Source organism: Alligator sinensis, unplaced genomic scaffold (genome assembly GCF_000455745.1).
Source record: "Alligator sinensis unplaced genomic scaffold, ASM45574v1 scaffold763_1, whole genome shotgun sequence".
Classification (NCBI taxonomy): domain Eukaryota; kingdom Metazoa; phylum Chordata; order Crocodylia; family Alligatoridae; genus Alligator; species Alligator sinensis.
In genome coordinates, this window is record NW_005842744.1 from 392,174 (window position 1) to 410,693 (window position 18,520).

Sequence of the window (18,520 nt, forward strand, 5' to 3'; positions counted from 1 at the left end):
GGGGGGGGGTGCACATGCACCCCCTATGTGTTGCTACGGCATCTGATTGATCATAGTAATCTTCCACAGACCACTTAGACAGTTTGCAGACCTCCAAGAGTCTTCAGACCACAGGCTGAAAACCACTGTCCTAGAGAGATCACCTCAGTGAAAGGTAAAGTATATCAGTGTCTAAGCTCACTGACTCCTTGGGGCTTGCTATGACTGAAAAATGGATTTGCTCTTAGCTGACAGAAATCAGCATAACTCCACAATGAAACTACACTGATTTAGAACAGCTGAAGATATGACCTGAAAACTAGAGCCAATTCAGCTTACAAAGACCACTGATCTCACTTACAAGTAACAGCTTTCAGTCACTTCCAGCATTATCAAGACACAAGCTAGTGATGTAAAGGTAATCAGCTATAGCTTGTTAGGAACCCTCTCTGAGATCCAAACAGATGTGGCTCATGGGCTCTTTACACATCTTCTCCGAGACGGATAAAGTACAATTCAATGTCAAAATAGCCTGTCACCGGGTTTACATTATGCAACAAATTGAACCAGGCAAATACTTAAATTAATTACTTCTAACATGACACTAGAAGATGCAAGGAAACTAAAATATATCCTAATATTTACATTTTCCAGAACTTCTCCTTTGTTCTACCTCCTCACTATCATGTATTGGCACAATCTATCAAGCAGCACAATCTAACATGCATTTAACAATTTTGTTGTCTTTGACTGATGTTGTAGCACTCAAAAGTGTAGTGTCTCATGGACTTCAATGCATTTTGAATCAGGCTCTGTATAACTTTGTTATAAACCTAGACCCACTGAAATAAGCAGGATTTTTGCCATCTGCTACCAGGATGTCAACCGAAGTCACTGTACCAGTGAACTTAAGGCTATCTAAAGGTACATGTTTAAGCAATGGCCTCAAGTAGAAAGGATCAACACAGTTGCTCCTAAAATTTGCAAGTGAAAGAAGAATACCAGATAGAACTCTACACTAAATTTTGAGCACTAGGAGATATGGAAGATACAGATACCAAAGAGAGACAGGAAACATTCAGTAGAACAGTGAAGGAAGCAGCAGTAAATAAGATGGGAGTAAGACTGAAAAACAAAAAGAAAAATTGATATCAAGATTACTGCAGAGAAATTGAGAAATGAATAAAGAAAAAGAAACAAAAATATTTAAAACAAAAAGTTGCTACAATGGAAGAGAAAATATTAATCAAGACTTATTTAAAGGAGCTGATGAATGAACTTGAGGCTACCAGCCAAGGTTGACAGTGATCTATGACAAAAATGGGAACCTGATGATAGCATGACAAGAAATCCTGAAGGTTTGGAAAGACTATTTCAACGAACTTCTAAACAGAGTATGAAAATGAAGGAAGTGTTGCTGAATACCAAACTGATGAAGTCAAAGTAGTAGAGCCTTCATTAGAGGACATACAGATTCAAGTTAAAAAAAAAATAGAAACAATAAACCACCAGGGATTGACAATATTCCAGCCTAAAAATCAGATTTGAAGCATTAAAGTACCACCTTCACAAGATGATTAAAAAGACCTGAAGAGAAGAAAGAACACCTGAACAATGGAAACAGGCAATAATATGCCTAATTTACAAAAAGGGTGATCAAAGAGAGGGTAATAACTACTGAGGTATCTCCTTACTGTGCACAACATAAAAAGTTTTCTCAACTGCTGCTAAACCAATTGCTCCCATTTGCACAAGAAGTTGTGCAAGATTACCAGCATGAATTCAACAAAGAGAGATGAACCAGTGATCAGATATTGTCAATAAGACTGCTGCTGGAAAAAAATGGGAAGCTGTGAAAGATGTACATCAGGTTTACATAAACTTTGTCAAAGCTTCTGAGTATATTAGAAGAGAGTCACTATGGTCAGTCATGTTGGGTTTGGAACGCCCCCCCAAAAATGGTGCACCTTATTAAGATGTGCATTGAAGGATCAAGATGTCACCTGAGAATCAAGGGAATACTATCAGACCAGACAGAAATCAGTAGTGAGCTCAAACAATGGGATGCACTATCATTGATGCTTTCCAACATGAAGCTTAAGAAGGTTATAAGAGCTGCTGAAGAAGGAGAAAAAGGTCTGCAGCTGAACAGACTGAGCCAGGTATTTACATAGACAGATAATATCTATCTAGTAAGAGAGGTAATGGAAACAGTACAAAAGAATATAGAGATCAAGAAGTTGGGGTTGCTGTCAAAGTCAGCAATACTACATACATGATCACATCCAGAAATAGACCTCAAGATCACAGAAAGATAAGAATACGGAATAACAATGTGGAAAAGTTAGAGAGATTTAAATATTTTGGAACAGTAATGACTGAGGACAAGCAAATAACTGATGAAAATCAAGGCAAGAATTTACAGTGCTGAGATATACCTGTTGAACCTGCATAAAATAAAAGCATCAAGGAAGATCTCAAAGTTAAAATCCAGCTTTATGGTACAATTGTTCAACCTGTCCTTTTATATGGATGTGAATCATGGACACTGACAAAGGCAAACAGAAAAAGGCTCAAGTGTTTGAAAACAAAGCACTAAGAAAAATATTTGGTGCACTACAAGAAAACAGAATATGTAGGAGAAAACATAAGAATTTGTGAACCTCACCAGAACACCTGATGTCTTGAGCAAGATAAAAATGAAATAGGCAGGGCATATTGAAAACCAACAAGAGAAGGCACATAAAGCAGATTTGGGAAGCTGAGGTGCAATCCTGTGAGGTGCAGATTACAACTGACTTTTTTTTTTTTTCCCCCCACAAGTAATCCAACTGGGATTTTCCCATTATAAATTTAAGATCATGTGACCAGTTGCCAATGTAGCAAATACAGAACTCTGAATTTAACCAGACAGAACTGCATCAACATCAGAGACATTCAAAGAGCTCTTAGGAATTCAGCATTTAGACAGCCAACTACAAATCCTGTGATGTCAGTAGACCTGTGCTAGGACTGGTTTTGGCCTGGGTTTTACATTTTAAAAACCTTGAATATGCAATATTAGAGGGGAAATCTAAAATCTGGGGGTGTCTACACGTGCCATTAGGGGGGCAGCAATAAACTGTGGAGCTTATTGCTCTACAGTTTATTCTTCCATGGAAACTCCCAGGTGTGTGGTTTACCCATGTGCCCAGACTGCAGTACACTGAGCCAGGTTGCAACAGCCTCCGCTGGCAGGGAGCACAAGGGGTCAGCCTGCCAGCCTGGGCTGCTCCAACTGGGTTCAATGTGCTGCAGAGGGGCTGGCTTGGGCACTTCAGTGCAGAGCTAGCTGGCAGGCAGCCCCAGCACTGAAGCACCCTCATGCCCCAACCAGCTGGCTCAGCATCTATATATGCACTACTATGCACAAAAAAACCCTCTGCAGCAGAGTAGGACTTGTATTTTATTAGCTTATTAGTTTCGGATGCCCTAATAAGGGTGCACGTGTAGACACTGAGATGTTTACTGCACAGTGAATTAGTCAACTGCATGGTAAATGTCTTGTGTAGATGCAGCCTTTATTCTTCTTTCAATGACCTGAACAAATAAAATGAATTGTAAATGGTTAGGAATGGTGGAGGATTGTTCAAGATTTAAGTGATTTTGCAATAAACTGATTTTCATGCCTACTGAGGCTCACATTTTAATGAGACATACTGTACAGCTTTTGTGAGATGTGTTTCCAAGTCACTTATGTTGCCAACACTATCTGGTTAAACTAACAGACTTATATTTCACACAAGTAACTGCTTATACTTTTCCTTATAACAGTGGATGCTAGGGATCTCACTGTTTCACGTAATTTCCAAGTTTTTATGTAACTAACATGCTTCTACTGCCTTTTGTGAATGAAAGGGAGACTTGAACCAGTTTAACTAGAATAAATATCTCTTAATACACTTATTTTTCTGGATAGCATTGAAATGCAGATTGACTTGAACAATTGCATAAAAATATCTTTATAGTGGGCAGCCTACTTAGAGAAGGATATCATTGCATTATCTAAGCACTTCACACACACTGAACAATTTATTTGCATGATACCCTTGTGGGATATGGTCACATTAGCCACTTTTACAGTGTGGTAACTAACTACAGCATAGATGTACTAAAGCTCAAATACACAAAGGTATTTAAACATCTAATTCTCACTGAAATTAGTGGAAGTGAGGCACCAGAATACCTTATCAGAATTGTGTGTGCGCGTGCGCACACACGCACACAGAGTGTGTCAGTAAAATAGGCGATATCCAGATTCTGATCTTCTGATAGTCTATGCATTAAAATAAATACCTTTTTCAGGCCACTTGTCCCCCACCACACATCTTACCTATTGTTGGTGGTGGTCTCAGGCTGTGAAATACTGTTTTGCTATCATAGAGCTGCAAGCCTCAGAATTTCCTTATCTCCTGTTGTCTTGCTACTAAAACTGCCAGCACCCAATATTTCTAGACTACCGTGCTTTATTCGCCAAAAGCTCCAATGCCTACCCATTCAGGCCAGAAACTAGGTCAAAATTGTCTTCCTCATAGTCAAAACTTGATAGATATGTTCCAACCTCTCAGATCTCAACTCTTCATTTCCCTACTCCCTCTGCGTGTCTACTATTGGCCTCACTCTACTCCCTCCCCACTACCTTGCCACTGTCAGAGCAAAATTCCAAATGACAGTGACATTTCATGAGAAATTGAAAGTTGATGGGACTGCTTTCCTCTACCTCAATGCATGCTAGTAGCTACCACAGCATAGGTATACATGATCACCTAGTTCAAATTTGCCAGCTTTTTATATCTAGAAATCAACATTTATATTCAATTTGGAGTATCCATAAAATGATTTTGGTAAGTCTGCCTACTCCCACATAGTGATCACTTTTGGCAAAAATCAAAGCTGTTGGGGTGTTAATACCGATAGGCCTCTCTCATTCTTTTACTGAGCTCTGTGCACACTGTACTGTTATAAATGCACTACTGGGACATATTCAAAGGCAGAAAAAAAGAGCTGGACTAATTTAAAATAGGAGTCAGGTATCTGAAAAATCACCTCCCCGAATGAACACACAAGAAAAGGATAACAAACAAAACGAAAGTGTACAATGCTTCAGAAACCATGAGCTCTGTTCTCTCCATTCAATCACAGGTAAATAAAGACTCCACTGAGACCCAAAAACAAGGTGATACTTAAGAAGTGCTGGTTCCAAACAGCAACAAAACAGGCTGTTCCATACACAGACTAAAGCAACACAGATAGCTCTCAGTCGTTTGTACCAGAAGCCAAAGCCGTCATATTTAACCTCAATCTTTCCTTTCCTGTTGCATTTCATCAAAATTGGGAGGAAATGGTAGTCATCTTTATGGCCTAACACTGTGGTTTTAGGTTTATACCACAAAGCTGGGGGCATGTATGGCTGTCTTAATGCCTCCCAGAAAACTGATTATCTACTGGACAATTCTCTGCCTCCCTCAGGAGGATCTCTCTGTTCGCTTGGACTTGAATGAGTGGGGGTGGGTACTTGTTATGCTATTAAGTGACCAATAAAAAATAACACTGTTAGTGTTCCCTGCAGCTCTCTCACATCATTGCCCCCAGGGAACCAGGAAACACATCCTGTCTGTCCCCACAATCTGCCAAATTGTCCCTTGCAGTGGCAGCAATCACCACCTTTCCTCTCTGCCAGATCATTAAGTCAGTGCACATAATAGGCAGTTGCATTATTTCTTTGCAGGCAATATCTGGCAGCCACTAAAACCAAGAACAATCAAAAGAAAACACAACTTGGAAGACCCTAACCCCATACCACAAAGCACTTCAGTCCATGCAAACCAGATTAGCTCTCAGCCAGAAAGATTCCACTTAACTATCAGGTCTGCTACTGCTTTCATTAAGGTCTCAATAGCTTCCAGATTTCTGTCATCTGCGTCAGGGAGGCTGGACAAGAGTAAAATAGAGGGAAACTACTATCTTGTTTCACTGATACCATTTAGCCAGGAAGCTTCCACTTCCTACTTCGTTTTTAATTATTAAATCTGTATTATATGGAGAATCATCATAAAATAATGTAGCATATGGAAAATAAGTCTGCTCCACAGTAGAGTGGTTAGATTCCTCTCATTATAAGCATGTGGTATTTGCCACATAGCTTATATATAAAGGTAAAAGACCTGTTGCCTGATTCTGCAAACATATACTATAAGGAACACTGTTTGCTTGTAGTCTCACTGAATTCACCCATTATACCTGGAAGCAAGCATTTGTCAAATGGGTCCCCACTCCATAACCACTTCAGGTACACTGCAATTATTTACTCCAGAAAATTCTTAACTTCTTCCCTTTGTTTGGCTCTGCTGTTCCTAACCTATATTTTCACTAAAGATTCCCCCCACCACACACTATTTCCTGAAGAGAGAAGTTTTTTTTCAAAAAACATAATATTAACAAAACCTACTAAGATTATTGTAGAATGAAAAGATTCTAGTTAAACAATGAATCCTCCCCTCAATATCAGATCATAGCTGTCCCTTCTGTTTGATGATTAAGATTACTGTATTGATATCTGAAAGTTACAGAATAAAACAAAAACCACTGTCACCCCACATGACATTTTTGTTATTTGGTGTCTGGACCATGGAATGGGGGGAAAGAAGAAGAAAATCAATCCCCAAACCTACCTTTTAATTCTAGCATGCAATGAAATTAAGCCAGTATCCTACTGCATGAAGAACTGCCAATTTTCCACTGGCTGCCTCACATATACTGGACCCACATATTAGTATTTTCTAGCAATTCCTGGCAAAAATCCTATCAGATTAACAGCAGTCTTGCTTTGAAGATATAATGCACAGAAAAATGCAAGTTACCTTCTTGTCCAGAAACTACTTCTCTGATTTTTTTCAGACTAACAGGTCTTAAAACAACGTCAGGGTGATGACAAGGGCTCAGAGGAAACACTGGAAGTGACGCTATATATGTAGATTGGTAATAAAAGTTAATATTGCATGACTTACAATGTAGTGCTTACAAATAAGGTCTTAGCCTGCTCCTGCCAAGAGGAAGAAAAAAAACACCCCAAACAAATAAAAAGGATGCATTCAGATTAAGATTTTTATGGCTTCCTCACATTGCATTCAGAGCACCTGGAATGGCTGGTTCAAACATGAAGCCAAAACCATCCAAGCTTCATATTCGTAATTTTAGGGACTGAAAATCTTCTATGGACCAGTGGCTGTTCTTCAGATAGGCCTAATCTTTTCAAGAGTATGTTCCATAAGCTTGCAATGAAACCTGTGACAACAAGTTAAACAAACTTGCAAAAGGCTCACAGCAGTAAGTGACTTTAAAAATGTCCCAGCTTTAACACTTTGTCTTTACTGAAGGGGTATTAAACTCATCTGTCCCTGAAGGCCAGATGAGTGGACCAGGACTGGTCCACAGGCCTTATCAAGCCCATGCCCTCCCTGCCTCACACTCCCCACCCCGCACCCTAATCCTACTCCAGCTAGACTGGAGTGGGTGCCTTGCACAGTGCAGGTCCTGGACCTATTGGAGCAGGCTCCATGCACCCCACGCAATGCAGATGTGGACTGGCCAGAGCAGGTGCTGAATCTGGCATGCAGGAGATCCATGCATAGTACCCTACACCCCATGAGGCATCTAGTGTTGGCTCTAGCTAGTCCAGGGCTGTGACATACACAGTACCTACTCTGTGACCTTTGTTGCACACATACCCATCCCAACCCAGATGGAGTGGGTGCCCCATGCAGTTTGTGTCCCGGACCACTCAGATGTATGTGGTGCAGTCCTGGACCAGATAAGCCAGTGTTGTGGGCACTGGATCCAGCATGCTGAGATGGAGGGTCCCAGTGAGGCCAGCACCGGGGGCCAGATGATGCGACTCTGTAAGCAGTATCTTTGAGACCCCTACTCTACTGCATCTGAACAATCTCTAGTCTCCCACCAAAATCCAAAGCAATGTAAAACCACATCAAGAAAACAAAGGAAAAATAGCCTAATCCTCTGGCACAATTCATCTAGTTCTGTCACACATTACATTTTTCTAAACTCTAGACTGAGATGTTTCCATTAGCAATGGAGGAACTGAAAAGGACATCTACTGTGTTATCTCTCCCCCACTTACTCATGTCATCAACATGCCTGTCACTTGCTGTTGCTGACACTGGAAATCAAAGGCAGAGAAGTCTTGCCCACATCAAACTGTATTCCATTCTTGGCCTCTAACCCCCAGCACTTCTCCAGTCCACTAAGGGAGTGAGGAAAAGGATGATGCTAAAGAAAAACACAGGAAACTCTAGAAAGTGTTTTCCTGAGTGATTTTCTAGGGGGCTATTGGCAAATCTTGAAGATATTCTATCTTCGTCTTAATTATGTACTTATGTATCTGGATTGGTTAATTGCTTTTGGCTGAGTAAAGACGCTCTTTTGAAGTCTTTAAAAAAGGAAACATGGTATCAGTTCACATACACACAAAAGGAAAGATTATTCTTCTCATAAACTGAAAAAAATACATTAAAACACCCAGGATATACAATGCAAACAATGGATAGAGCTATCCATTGTTCAGAACTCTGGAATATACTTTCTTAATCTCACTGTTATTCTAAATGCATTTTCAATTGCTCACTACTTTGAGAGAAACTGAAAAAATGTCAGATGCTGGCCTCAGACACCTTATAAAAATAAAATATACAGAAACAACTGAAAGAGGCAGCTTTATGCTGAATGCATTATACAGGTATTCTAAAAATAAAGGCTTTAAAGCAATGATTCGTCTCACCAGCCTCCTTTTATAAACAACAGTATAAAACTAAAAATGTTTCTGAAAGATGGATGCAATTGTCTCCAATTATCCAATCATTCTGAATGTCTATCCAATGCTACAGCTGTGTGTGCTCATGCCAGCTGCCTTGTAACATTCATATAAAAGAAAGGAAGGTTTTCTCAATACACTGTTCCAAGAAATTTTGATTTTTATTCTGAGTTCAACATGGCCATGCAGAATAATTCACGGGATCCAATTATCATCTCACTGCCCATTCCTTTTCATCCAATGCAATTCTTCCACTAAACTGTGCCTAGATCAACATTATTTGGCCCAACATTCCATACATACACATGCACACATGTATATATACATATGACAGTTGCCATACATGATTCTGGGGACAAGGGGTAATCTTAATCATTCATAATGACAAACAGCATACAAGCAAAAGAGAAGAAAGAAACTACACCTTACCTTCATAGCAGGGCCATAATTTTCGGCCATTGGACTGTAAGGTGGGTGGGATGATATTACAGAAACCATGGGGGAGAATGTATTCTGTCTCATAGTAGATGTTTTTCCAACGATGTGCACAGGCCTAAACAGATCATACCACACGGGTTACTGAAAGTTCACACCTGAAGCAACAAGAGGGTAAAATATGACCAAGTACTGTTTCAAGGAACACATCTATCAAAAATACCTGCTCAATCCTTCCCCTTTTTACCCACCTTCCTTAGTCCCTCCTTTCTCCAGAAAGAATCCACTGATTGCCATCTCCGTCCACTATTCAGGCTTGATACCACCTGACTGATTGCAGCATTAGCACCTCCCAAGTCTTTTCCCAGCCACTGACATCATACCAATCAGCCTCAGAATAGGGGGAACCCTGGCTGCAAATCTAAATATCCTTATCCTTTGGGGCCAGCTAGCCTATCAAGCAGACCAACAAGTTGTAATGGCAATGGGAGGTGGCACCAGGGAAATCTTTTCTAAGGAAAAGATAAATTAGGTAGAATCAAGTGGAGGAAAGGGGAAACACACAGTAGGAAAGAAAATGACAATATAAGGAAAGGGGGAAAGGCAGTGATGGGAATGTACAGATTCAAAAAGTCCCCAAAGGCCTGATCACACTTGAAAATTTCATTGCCAAAACTGTTGTTGGCTTAGAGCAGCCAATATTGTTACGTCATTGGAGCGCGCATGCGCACACACATACACACACTTGGCTGCTGTTGTCAGTGTTGCCTATCCTCACAGAGAGAGTTTAAGTTGGCAGAAGGCCTGGTCCACCACGAGTAGCAGCCCAAGGGTTATAGCTGCAAACCGTGCTATGTTACTGGAACATATCCACCCCGGCATGAAACTGACAGATGTATGTCGGCTAAAAGCTCATGTCAATTAGAGAGATTTATTTGAGTCACGGGATGTGTTTTGCCACATGTGTACATGAATACATGTAAACCAGTGGTAGAAAAGGCAATTTCTCCTGACAAAACTTTGTGCTGCAAAAAAGGCCAAAAAATTGATGAAAGGCACAAACTTAATATTTCATTTCCCATCCCCCCAACCTCTTGCCACCTTCTCCTGAAAAATGTTTTCTGCCTTTTGATAGTAATAATACTAAAAATATTTCACCTAAAAAATAAGAGCCAAGACAATCTGTCTGGGATGCTGCCCTTAGTGCCATCTCAACACAAAAGTATGTATTCAATAATCATCAGGCTTGACACACACTCTCCCAAAACCTCTCTGTTCTCAGAACTAATACTGCACGGTGGGTAGGCAGACAATAAAGAATCTTCCAACTAGATGATTACTTAGAATGAAAGCAAATCTACATGAATACAGCTGATGTAAATCAGTGAAGTTAATGCATCTTATTTACATCATCTAAGGATCTGGCTCACTTGCATATAAAACCTCTTTTTCACAGTTTCTGTTACAGCCAACTGAATCCCCTCCCCATTTTTTTTTTTTTTTTTTACCTCTGGCAACCACAATCCTTCAAATCAAGGACAGGACAGCACCTCCTTTAAATAACCTATCACTTGCCTGGAGAGCATAATGTTAAATGATGCAGCCCATCCTCCACCATAGTACCCCAGTGCCTCTGGGAGCATCTTGACATTCCTTAGAACAATATAAAACAGGCACAGTTGTATCATCCTATCCAAATAAGGATCTAGGAAACATCCCAACTACTGGTAAACTTAAAACTCAGTCCAGCCTAGTGCAAAGACTCATTCCTCTAGTCATAATCCCAGAAAGGCATAAAAAATGTTGTTACTTTCTTTTCTTTTTAACAGAATGGAACAAAATCGATTAAATCTAAATCAGCTGTCCCCATTAGCAGCTGGAAACTTGCAGTTTGATATTTACTGCTTTTCTAACTTACAGAATTCAACAAGACATATTTATTTACTGGAGGAGATAGTTATCACACAGGCACTATCAGGGACTCTGCGGGCTTTGGAAAGCTCTGTCCTATATTTTATGTTATACAGAACTATGTATTATACAAAGGATGTTTATAATGGCACTCTGTTTGACAGCCAGATGTATGTTCATAAGGAAGAGCTTACTGAACCTAATTACTTGTTCATATAGGCAAACTGGGTTCTGATTTGAATCCCCATGCACTCTTCTTCCAAAATTCAAAAAAATGCATGCAATATTTATTACCAACGCAATCAGGAAATAGTTTTTCTCATGAAGCATTTGCACTGTGAGCACAAACACAGAGATATACAATTTGCTGGAGAATGCCATACGGACACACTAGCCTGAGTCCAACATTCAAGTCGATACATGAAACTAAACAGCAAAAAGAAATGGGCTTAAACAAAGAAAAGTTATTTGCGATATAAATGGGCGGGAGGGGAGGGGGAGGGGACAGACTGTTTTTTGAACTATGGAAAGATAAATAAAGGATTGCAATATTATAAACTTGCTTATTTTTTACCTCCCGGAAGCTATCACTGGCTTACATAAATTCTCCTCCTTATCTCCCCCAAGGGAGCCCAAATGAATGAAGAATGGGGAGAGCAGTAACATCTCACTTGGAATAGCAAGGCTTGTTCAGGAATGAGCTGAACTGAAATGCCAAGGCCAGGAAAGGAGGAGGAATAAAAAAGGGCACTGCTGTGTAATGTGGACACTTAACATAAAGGCTATGGACAGACATTAAACATAAACCAATTTAAGTGATGAGAAACGGGTTTAAACCTGTAACAGAACAGATGTTTAGTGCACATAAACCAATTTGAAAATGGCTGAAACCACTTTGAGATAAACCTGGTTGAATGTAGTGTATCAGACTTAATTGATTTGGGTCAAACCAGTTTATGCAATGTCTGTCCCAGACCCCTTTCTGGTTTAAGCTAAATCAGAGTCCCCTAGCACCCCAGTATGCTCTCTAGGCTGGGCAAGGCTCTCTGCTCCACAGCAGGGCTGGCCCCTCCCCTCTGCTCCCTGGTTGCAGCTCCAGCCGAGACTTGCAGGCACAGCACCTCCTGCCTGGTTTCCTCCTGCTCTCCCCCTCCCCTTCCCACTCCCTGCTCAGAAGGAATCCCCTGTCCCCTCTGCCTTACACAGATACCTCAGCATTAGCTAGCAGACCACATGCTGGCTACAGTCTGTGCTGTGACAGACAGCAGTGTCGGCTTAGGGCTTTTTGGGGCTAATCAAAGCTCAGCTGGTAATGTCCCTTCTTTGTTTAAGAAGAGTTTAAACTAATGAGAGAGACTTTGTTTTCTGATGGGGTGATAAATGATGATAACAGATCTAATAAATGCTGTTATCATTCAAGGAGTGGGGGAACCCCTCCCTAATCCTGCTGGGGCCTGGCCACGCCCCCCTAAACTCAGCCCTATGCAAGGGAAGGGAGGACTGCTCTAGCCCCCTGCCCCCCCCTTTTAGCCTGAGCCACTGCAGGCATGTGCCTGCATTTCTGGGGTGTCTGTGCAGTTACAAAATGATTCAGCCTAGCTGGGTTAGACTAACCTGCAAAGACTGAATCAATTCAGACTCAGGCTTTTTGAATGTCTGTCCCTAGCCAAAAAGCTCACTGCAATAAGCGTAGCAAAGTAGTGAGCCTTTCTTTAAAGATATTCATTTTTTTCATTCTTTCAGACTTCTCAGCTTGATGGCTGCAGAACTTTGTATTTTTCCAAGTTATTATGGAATTCAATATTTTTTCATGTACACTGTCACTTTGCTGCAGCCAGGAGGCTAGCATTTAATTTGCTGTCTCCCTGCCATATCAGGGCCTGCCTGCAGCTGGCTTTTTTTCTCCTGCTTTCCCCACAAGGAGTTGTTAATTGGATTACAGTGCAAGGTCCCTGCACAGTTTAATGCAGCTGAGGCCTGGGAAGTTACAGAGATGAACCACTGAAGCTGGCTACTAGCTCCCTACCTCACTATTACCTCTATGAGGAAGGAAGTTCTGAGCAAGGCTATGAGAAAAATCACAGGAGAGCAGAGATTTGGAGAGCATGGTGAAAAAGATTCTCCAAAATAATCAACACATTTTAGGAGTGTTTTCAAATACAAGTGAAGTGCAAATGCAAGGGGATGTGGGAATCACAAAGGTATAAGTTAACATGTTTTTTAATTCAGAGGCTACTGGCACACAATTTGGTCCCATTCTGCTGTGAAACCTGAAAGAAAGTGTCGCAGTACTGAACTAGAGATGCAAAATAAATGGACAGCTTTGCCTTTTCTCTTTGCTAAGTGCTAGCTCTGGGCTGTTAAAATCAGAGAGAGAGCTCTGAGGCTCACCTAAACAGCTTTCAAACTGAGTCATTGTTCCTGCAAAGAGCTCCATAAGGGCATAAAGTCAATAGGACTTCAGGGAGTTCAAATAAGTGACCTCAGATGAAATCCCTCTTGCAATTCACTATGTGGACTTTCACTTTAGTGCAGCTATTTTATTTTACATAGTGCATGAGTATAAAGTACTGTTGAGTTAGTAACTGAAAATGAAAAATGGTGGTATTTTTGAGAAAACAAGAAAACAATTGCATTATAACTGGGCAGGTATTTTGGAAAAGTGAGATTCAAGTATGTGGTTTATCTCCAAGTTATAATGCCCTGCCCCTGGTTCCTTTCCCAGTGACAGTAAGGCAATAAATTTTGCAGTTTCACTATGGAAAGAATTGGCAACTTAAGCTGTGTTACTTTCACACACAGACTAATGCCAATGTTGATTCGTGATACTATCCAATGTCAGAAGAATGCAGGTTAAGCAAGTTTGCATTTTATTCTAGGTATACTTTTTATTGTACCATATATACATGGTACAATAAAGAATGCATCTAAAATAAAGCATGTCACACACACACAAAATTAGGGAAACCAACAAGTGCTCACTTTTTCCAGAGAGTTTCTCTCACATGGGAGATCTTCCAGGCTGAGACCTGGAAAAATCTCTCACCCAAAAGGGGCACGTTTCTGCTAAAAGAAACTCAATAAACACTTGTACACTTTGTAGTTTCTACTAGGAGAGCATCAGTTCTCCTGACAGAAATGTAACATCCACATGTGGCAGATAAAATATATAAAAAGATACACACACACACACTTTTTTAAAGTCTTCAAGTCTTAAACTGAAACATAACAAAACTGGTACAGTAATACAATGGTACACTGAAGGGCTGATCTTAAAAACACTTAAATCAATACTAAAATAACCAGTTTCTTTGATGACTGGTAAAAAAAATTTTTTTTTTTAAATCAGACCATAAAGAATTCAGGTCCTAGTGTAACAAAGTGCTGATGTGCTTCCTGCAAAGGTCACTTACCCTCAGCTCCTACTGTTCTTTGCAGGACTGATTAGGCTTAGCACCTTCAAGTAGTAAAGTATACACTTTCAATATTAACTTTTCTGTTTTAAAACCTGACTTGGGAATTTAAGTAGAACCTGCAAGTATGTGTGCAAGAAATAATTTTCTATGTTAAATATATATTAGCAACATAATAAATCCTTATGGCTAGGGGCATAAGTTACACATAAACCAGTTTAAGTGATCAGAAACTGGTTTAAACCTGTTACAGAACAAAAGCGCAGTGCATATAAACCAGTTTCAAAATGGCCAAAACTAGTTTAAGATAAACCTGTAAACGTAGTATCAGACTGAACTGACTGAAGTCAAAACATTCTGTCCCAGACCCTTTCCTGGTTTAAGTTAAATCAGAGTCCCCCAGCATCCCAGCATGCTTTTCAGCTCTGGGCTGGGCTGGGCTGTCTGCTCCAGAGAGTGTGGCGCCTCTCTCCTCTCCAGCCAGAGCAGGCACGGAGGCATGGCCAGATGCCAGCTGGCATAGCCCCTTAAGGCGAAGGGAGCAGGAAGGGAGTTTATTCCCCTCCCTTCCCCCCCACAACTCCAGCCAGGGTCTGGCTGGCTGGGGTATAGCAGCCCCTGTCAAGGTCCCTCCCACCTCGCCACTCCAGGGGTAGGCATATGGCCAGGCACTGACCTAGCATGGCCCCCTGAGGCAAAGGGGGCAGGGAGGGGGTTTATTTTTCTCTCCCTTCCTTCTCCCACCTCTTGCCCAGGGGAGGAGGGAGCAGGGTAGGGCCAGGGCAGAGAAGTCCCTGTCAGAGTCCCTTCCTCTCACCACTCCAGAAGTGGGGGCATAGCCAGATGCCAGCCAGCATGGCCCCCTATGGCAAAGGGGGCAGGGAGGAGGTTTATTCCCCACTCCATCCCCTCTCCCACCGGGGGACCACATCCAGGGTCTGTCAGCCTCAGCTGCTGCCTCCATTGCTCACCCCCAGCTAGGCAGACCCTGGCTGGGGTCCCCTGGGGGTAGAGGGGATAGAGGGTAGAATAAACCCTCTCCCTGCTCACTTCACCTCAGAGGGCCATGCCAGCCAGTATCTGGCCATGCACCTGCCCCTGGAGCAGTGAGAAGGAAAGGACCCTGACAGGGGCAGCAACCCCTGTCATGGTGTCCTGTAGAGCAAAAGCCTCTTTCCAGTTGGGAGGCTGTGGTACAGGTGGGAGAGGGGCAGGCAGAGCTGCTACAGCCTGTGCTGGGTGAGCAGTGGTGGTGGTGGCATCAGGGGCAGTTTGGGGGGCTATGGTGACCCCAAAATTAAGCTTAGCCCCTATAGTCATTCCTCTGAGCCCCACCACCACCGCTTGACCCACACGCAAGCTGTGGCAGCTCTGCCTGCCCCGCTTCCACCCACAGTGCAGACCCGTACACTGGGAAGAGGCTTGCAATCCCCAGGACACTGTGACACGGGCTGCTGTCCCTGTCGGCGTCCTCCCCATCACTGCTGCAGCATCGGGGCAGGCGTGTAGCCAGATGCCTGCCAGCATGGCCCCCTGAGGCAAAGGGGGCAGGAAGGGGATTTATTCCAAATTATTAAGATGCAGGACATTCTCTACTCTTGAAGCTGACAATCGCATAAGTTACTAGCATCTCTGTCTTATGACCTGTCTATGCACTAACACAAACTCATTTAACTAGTGGTGTTTAAAACTACTTAGTTATGTCAGTGAAAGTTTGTGCATAACTCACATTTCTGGTGGAAACTATAGTAACAGAAGCCAGTCTTAAATCAGCTCCCTACTGGATTAAACTCAACCAAAATTAGCCCCTTTTAAACTGATAATACAGTGCCTGCACAGGCATTCTTATGTGTTAGCAAAGCATATTTAAGTTAAATCAATACAATAAACTTTTTCACATACTTCTGAAGTGCCCATAACTAAATGAAGTTAGAGAAAGACTTGCACTATGCTGGACTAGGGCCTTACAGAGGGAGACAAGAGAAGAGACCCCTGCAGGAAATCCCCCTTGTGAATTCATCAGTGCTTCCACTGCTTCAGGATATGCTAAATGTGTCACGGAAGAGTAGCAGCAATGGGAAAACACACCCATGCTGAAAGGGATTCAGGAAAACAGATACTCACACATGAAACACTAAACATCTCTCATCCAAGACTGAAAATATGTTCAAAGACAGTAAGCTACCATGTAACAGAGCTCAGATTCATCCACTCTGCCAAATAACCTGGCCCCTCTTCTAACTAGTGACTATGCCTGCAATAACCTCATTCCATTGTAGAAGCCACACAAGTCCTTTCTACTCAAGATTTCTAGAAGTCTTTCCAGACTGTTGAACAGCCCTGTAAGGATCTTCCCAGATGCTAAACCTGTCTATGAAAATTCCCTCCCAAACCTTCCTCCTACAAGCACCCTACCTTGGTACCTACCCAGGCAATTAACAGCTTAAAGGAACCACACTTATGCTGATTCCTTACCCATTCCACTTGCCCTCTTTTCTATTGCTGACATTGCTTTGGTGTTATCTACCTGAACTTGAGTATAACTCCAGAGACTGACAGCATCTATCATCCTTTGAACTAGAACATACACATACACAGACACGGGCAATGCGTAGGGGGTACACACAGGTGCCATACACTCCCTGAGCATGGTGCTGCACCCCCTACAAGCAGGTGGTCGCTGCCCGCCACCGCCCCCCCCACTGCCATCTGTGGGTGGTCAGCGATCCCCACTGGCCGTTGCTGATGGCATCTGCACGTGGTCGCCGACCCCTGGTCGGCGCTTGCCACCCCCCACCACACCGCCGACAGCACCAGTGGCGTCTGCAGGAGCTCCTGCTTACCACCACTGTGCTCCCACCGTCACCGTGTCCCCCCACACACACTTTATTCATGCATACACATCCACCTTAGAAATAACTATTGTCTGGCAACATGTGTACATCTGGCTATATGACCATAATGCTATGGATACCCTAGTCTGAACAGCTCTCTTGGCTTCAGGCATTCTTCTGACTCAAACAATTAATAAGAAGATCAAAGGGATTCTACTATGCACGGTGTCCTTTTTGTAAATGGCAGACTATTCCTAGGCTGGCTCAAGTTCATGTGAAGGATTAACTGCGTACCAACCTGGATAGGAAAGTCCACTTGGGCTACAAACAGATGTTACATTTATCCTGGAAGAAACCATTTTCTCCCAGGACAAAGCATGATAGTTTAGACATCCAAGTCCATTGTCACAGGACAAACCTTAAAAAAGATTAATAGATTAAGAACTACTAACAGTTTGTCCCAGGACATTGTACAGTGCGTCTAAACAGTTGTCCCAGGGTTGCATCACTGAATCAATGACAGAAAAGCAGCAGTGTATTCAGTCACTCACTAAACCCTGATTGGAAAAGCAATGTGTGTAATCCCAATCCTGGAACTCTTCTATTCCAGGACAAACACAATATCTGTTCCTAGCCTTGGAAACATGAACCTCAGGAATTGATGTTCTAGTATGAAAAACCTATGTAATAACTGCAAGTTTATACCATGGGCTTTATGAAACCGCTTTTCAACTTTACAGGTTGTTTTATACCCAGGCTAAGTACAGACAGTTAAAAAGTCCACAGCTGAATCGATTCAATCTTCTTAGGTTAGTCTAAGATGCGTAGATTGAATGGATAAGCAAGCGAACAGACATTCACTTTTGATTCTGGAAATGTAGCCACATGCCTGCAGTGGCCCAGGCCAGAAGCCTGAGTTGGGGTCAGGGTGGAGGGGAGGTATTTGTGAGGGAGGTGCAAAGCATCCTTGGATGCTGGGTGTTAGTTTGAATCTGGAGGGGATTTGGGACAGAAGTTCAATAAACTGATTTAACCTAAATCAGTTAAGTCTGAAACGGTTCTTTGGGTGATTCTGATATCTT

At 42.1% G+C, this 18,520-nt stretch overlaps 1 protein-coding gene and 1 long non-coding RNA gene across 3 annotated transcripts in view; one reads left to right on the forward strand and one right to left on the reverse strand.

The window, feature by feature from the left end:
• Positions 1-3,228, forward strand: part of LOC102378812 — a 3,538-nt gene extending 310 nt beyond the window's left edge. For both annotated transcript variants that reach the window (XR_001358837.2, XR_001358838.2), the window contains exons 2-3: positions 70-154; positions 228-3,228. This is a non-coding gene — a long non-coding RNA (uncharacterized LOC102378812). The remainder of the gene's footprint in view (positions 1-69; positions 155-227) is intronic.
• The window catches only part of ITGA9 (integrin subunit alpha 9), a 373,158-nt gene that overhangs the window by 340,562 nt on the left and 14,076 nt on the right, over positions 1-18,520 (reverse strand). Inside the window, exon 4 of the mRNA XM_014525097.2 lies at positions 9,275-9,398. Coding sequence (XP_014380583.2) covers positions 9,275-9,398 — 124 coding nt within the window. The remainder of the gene's footprint in view (positions 1-9,274; positions 9,399-18,520) is intronic.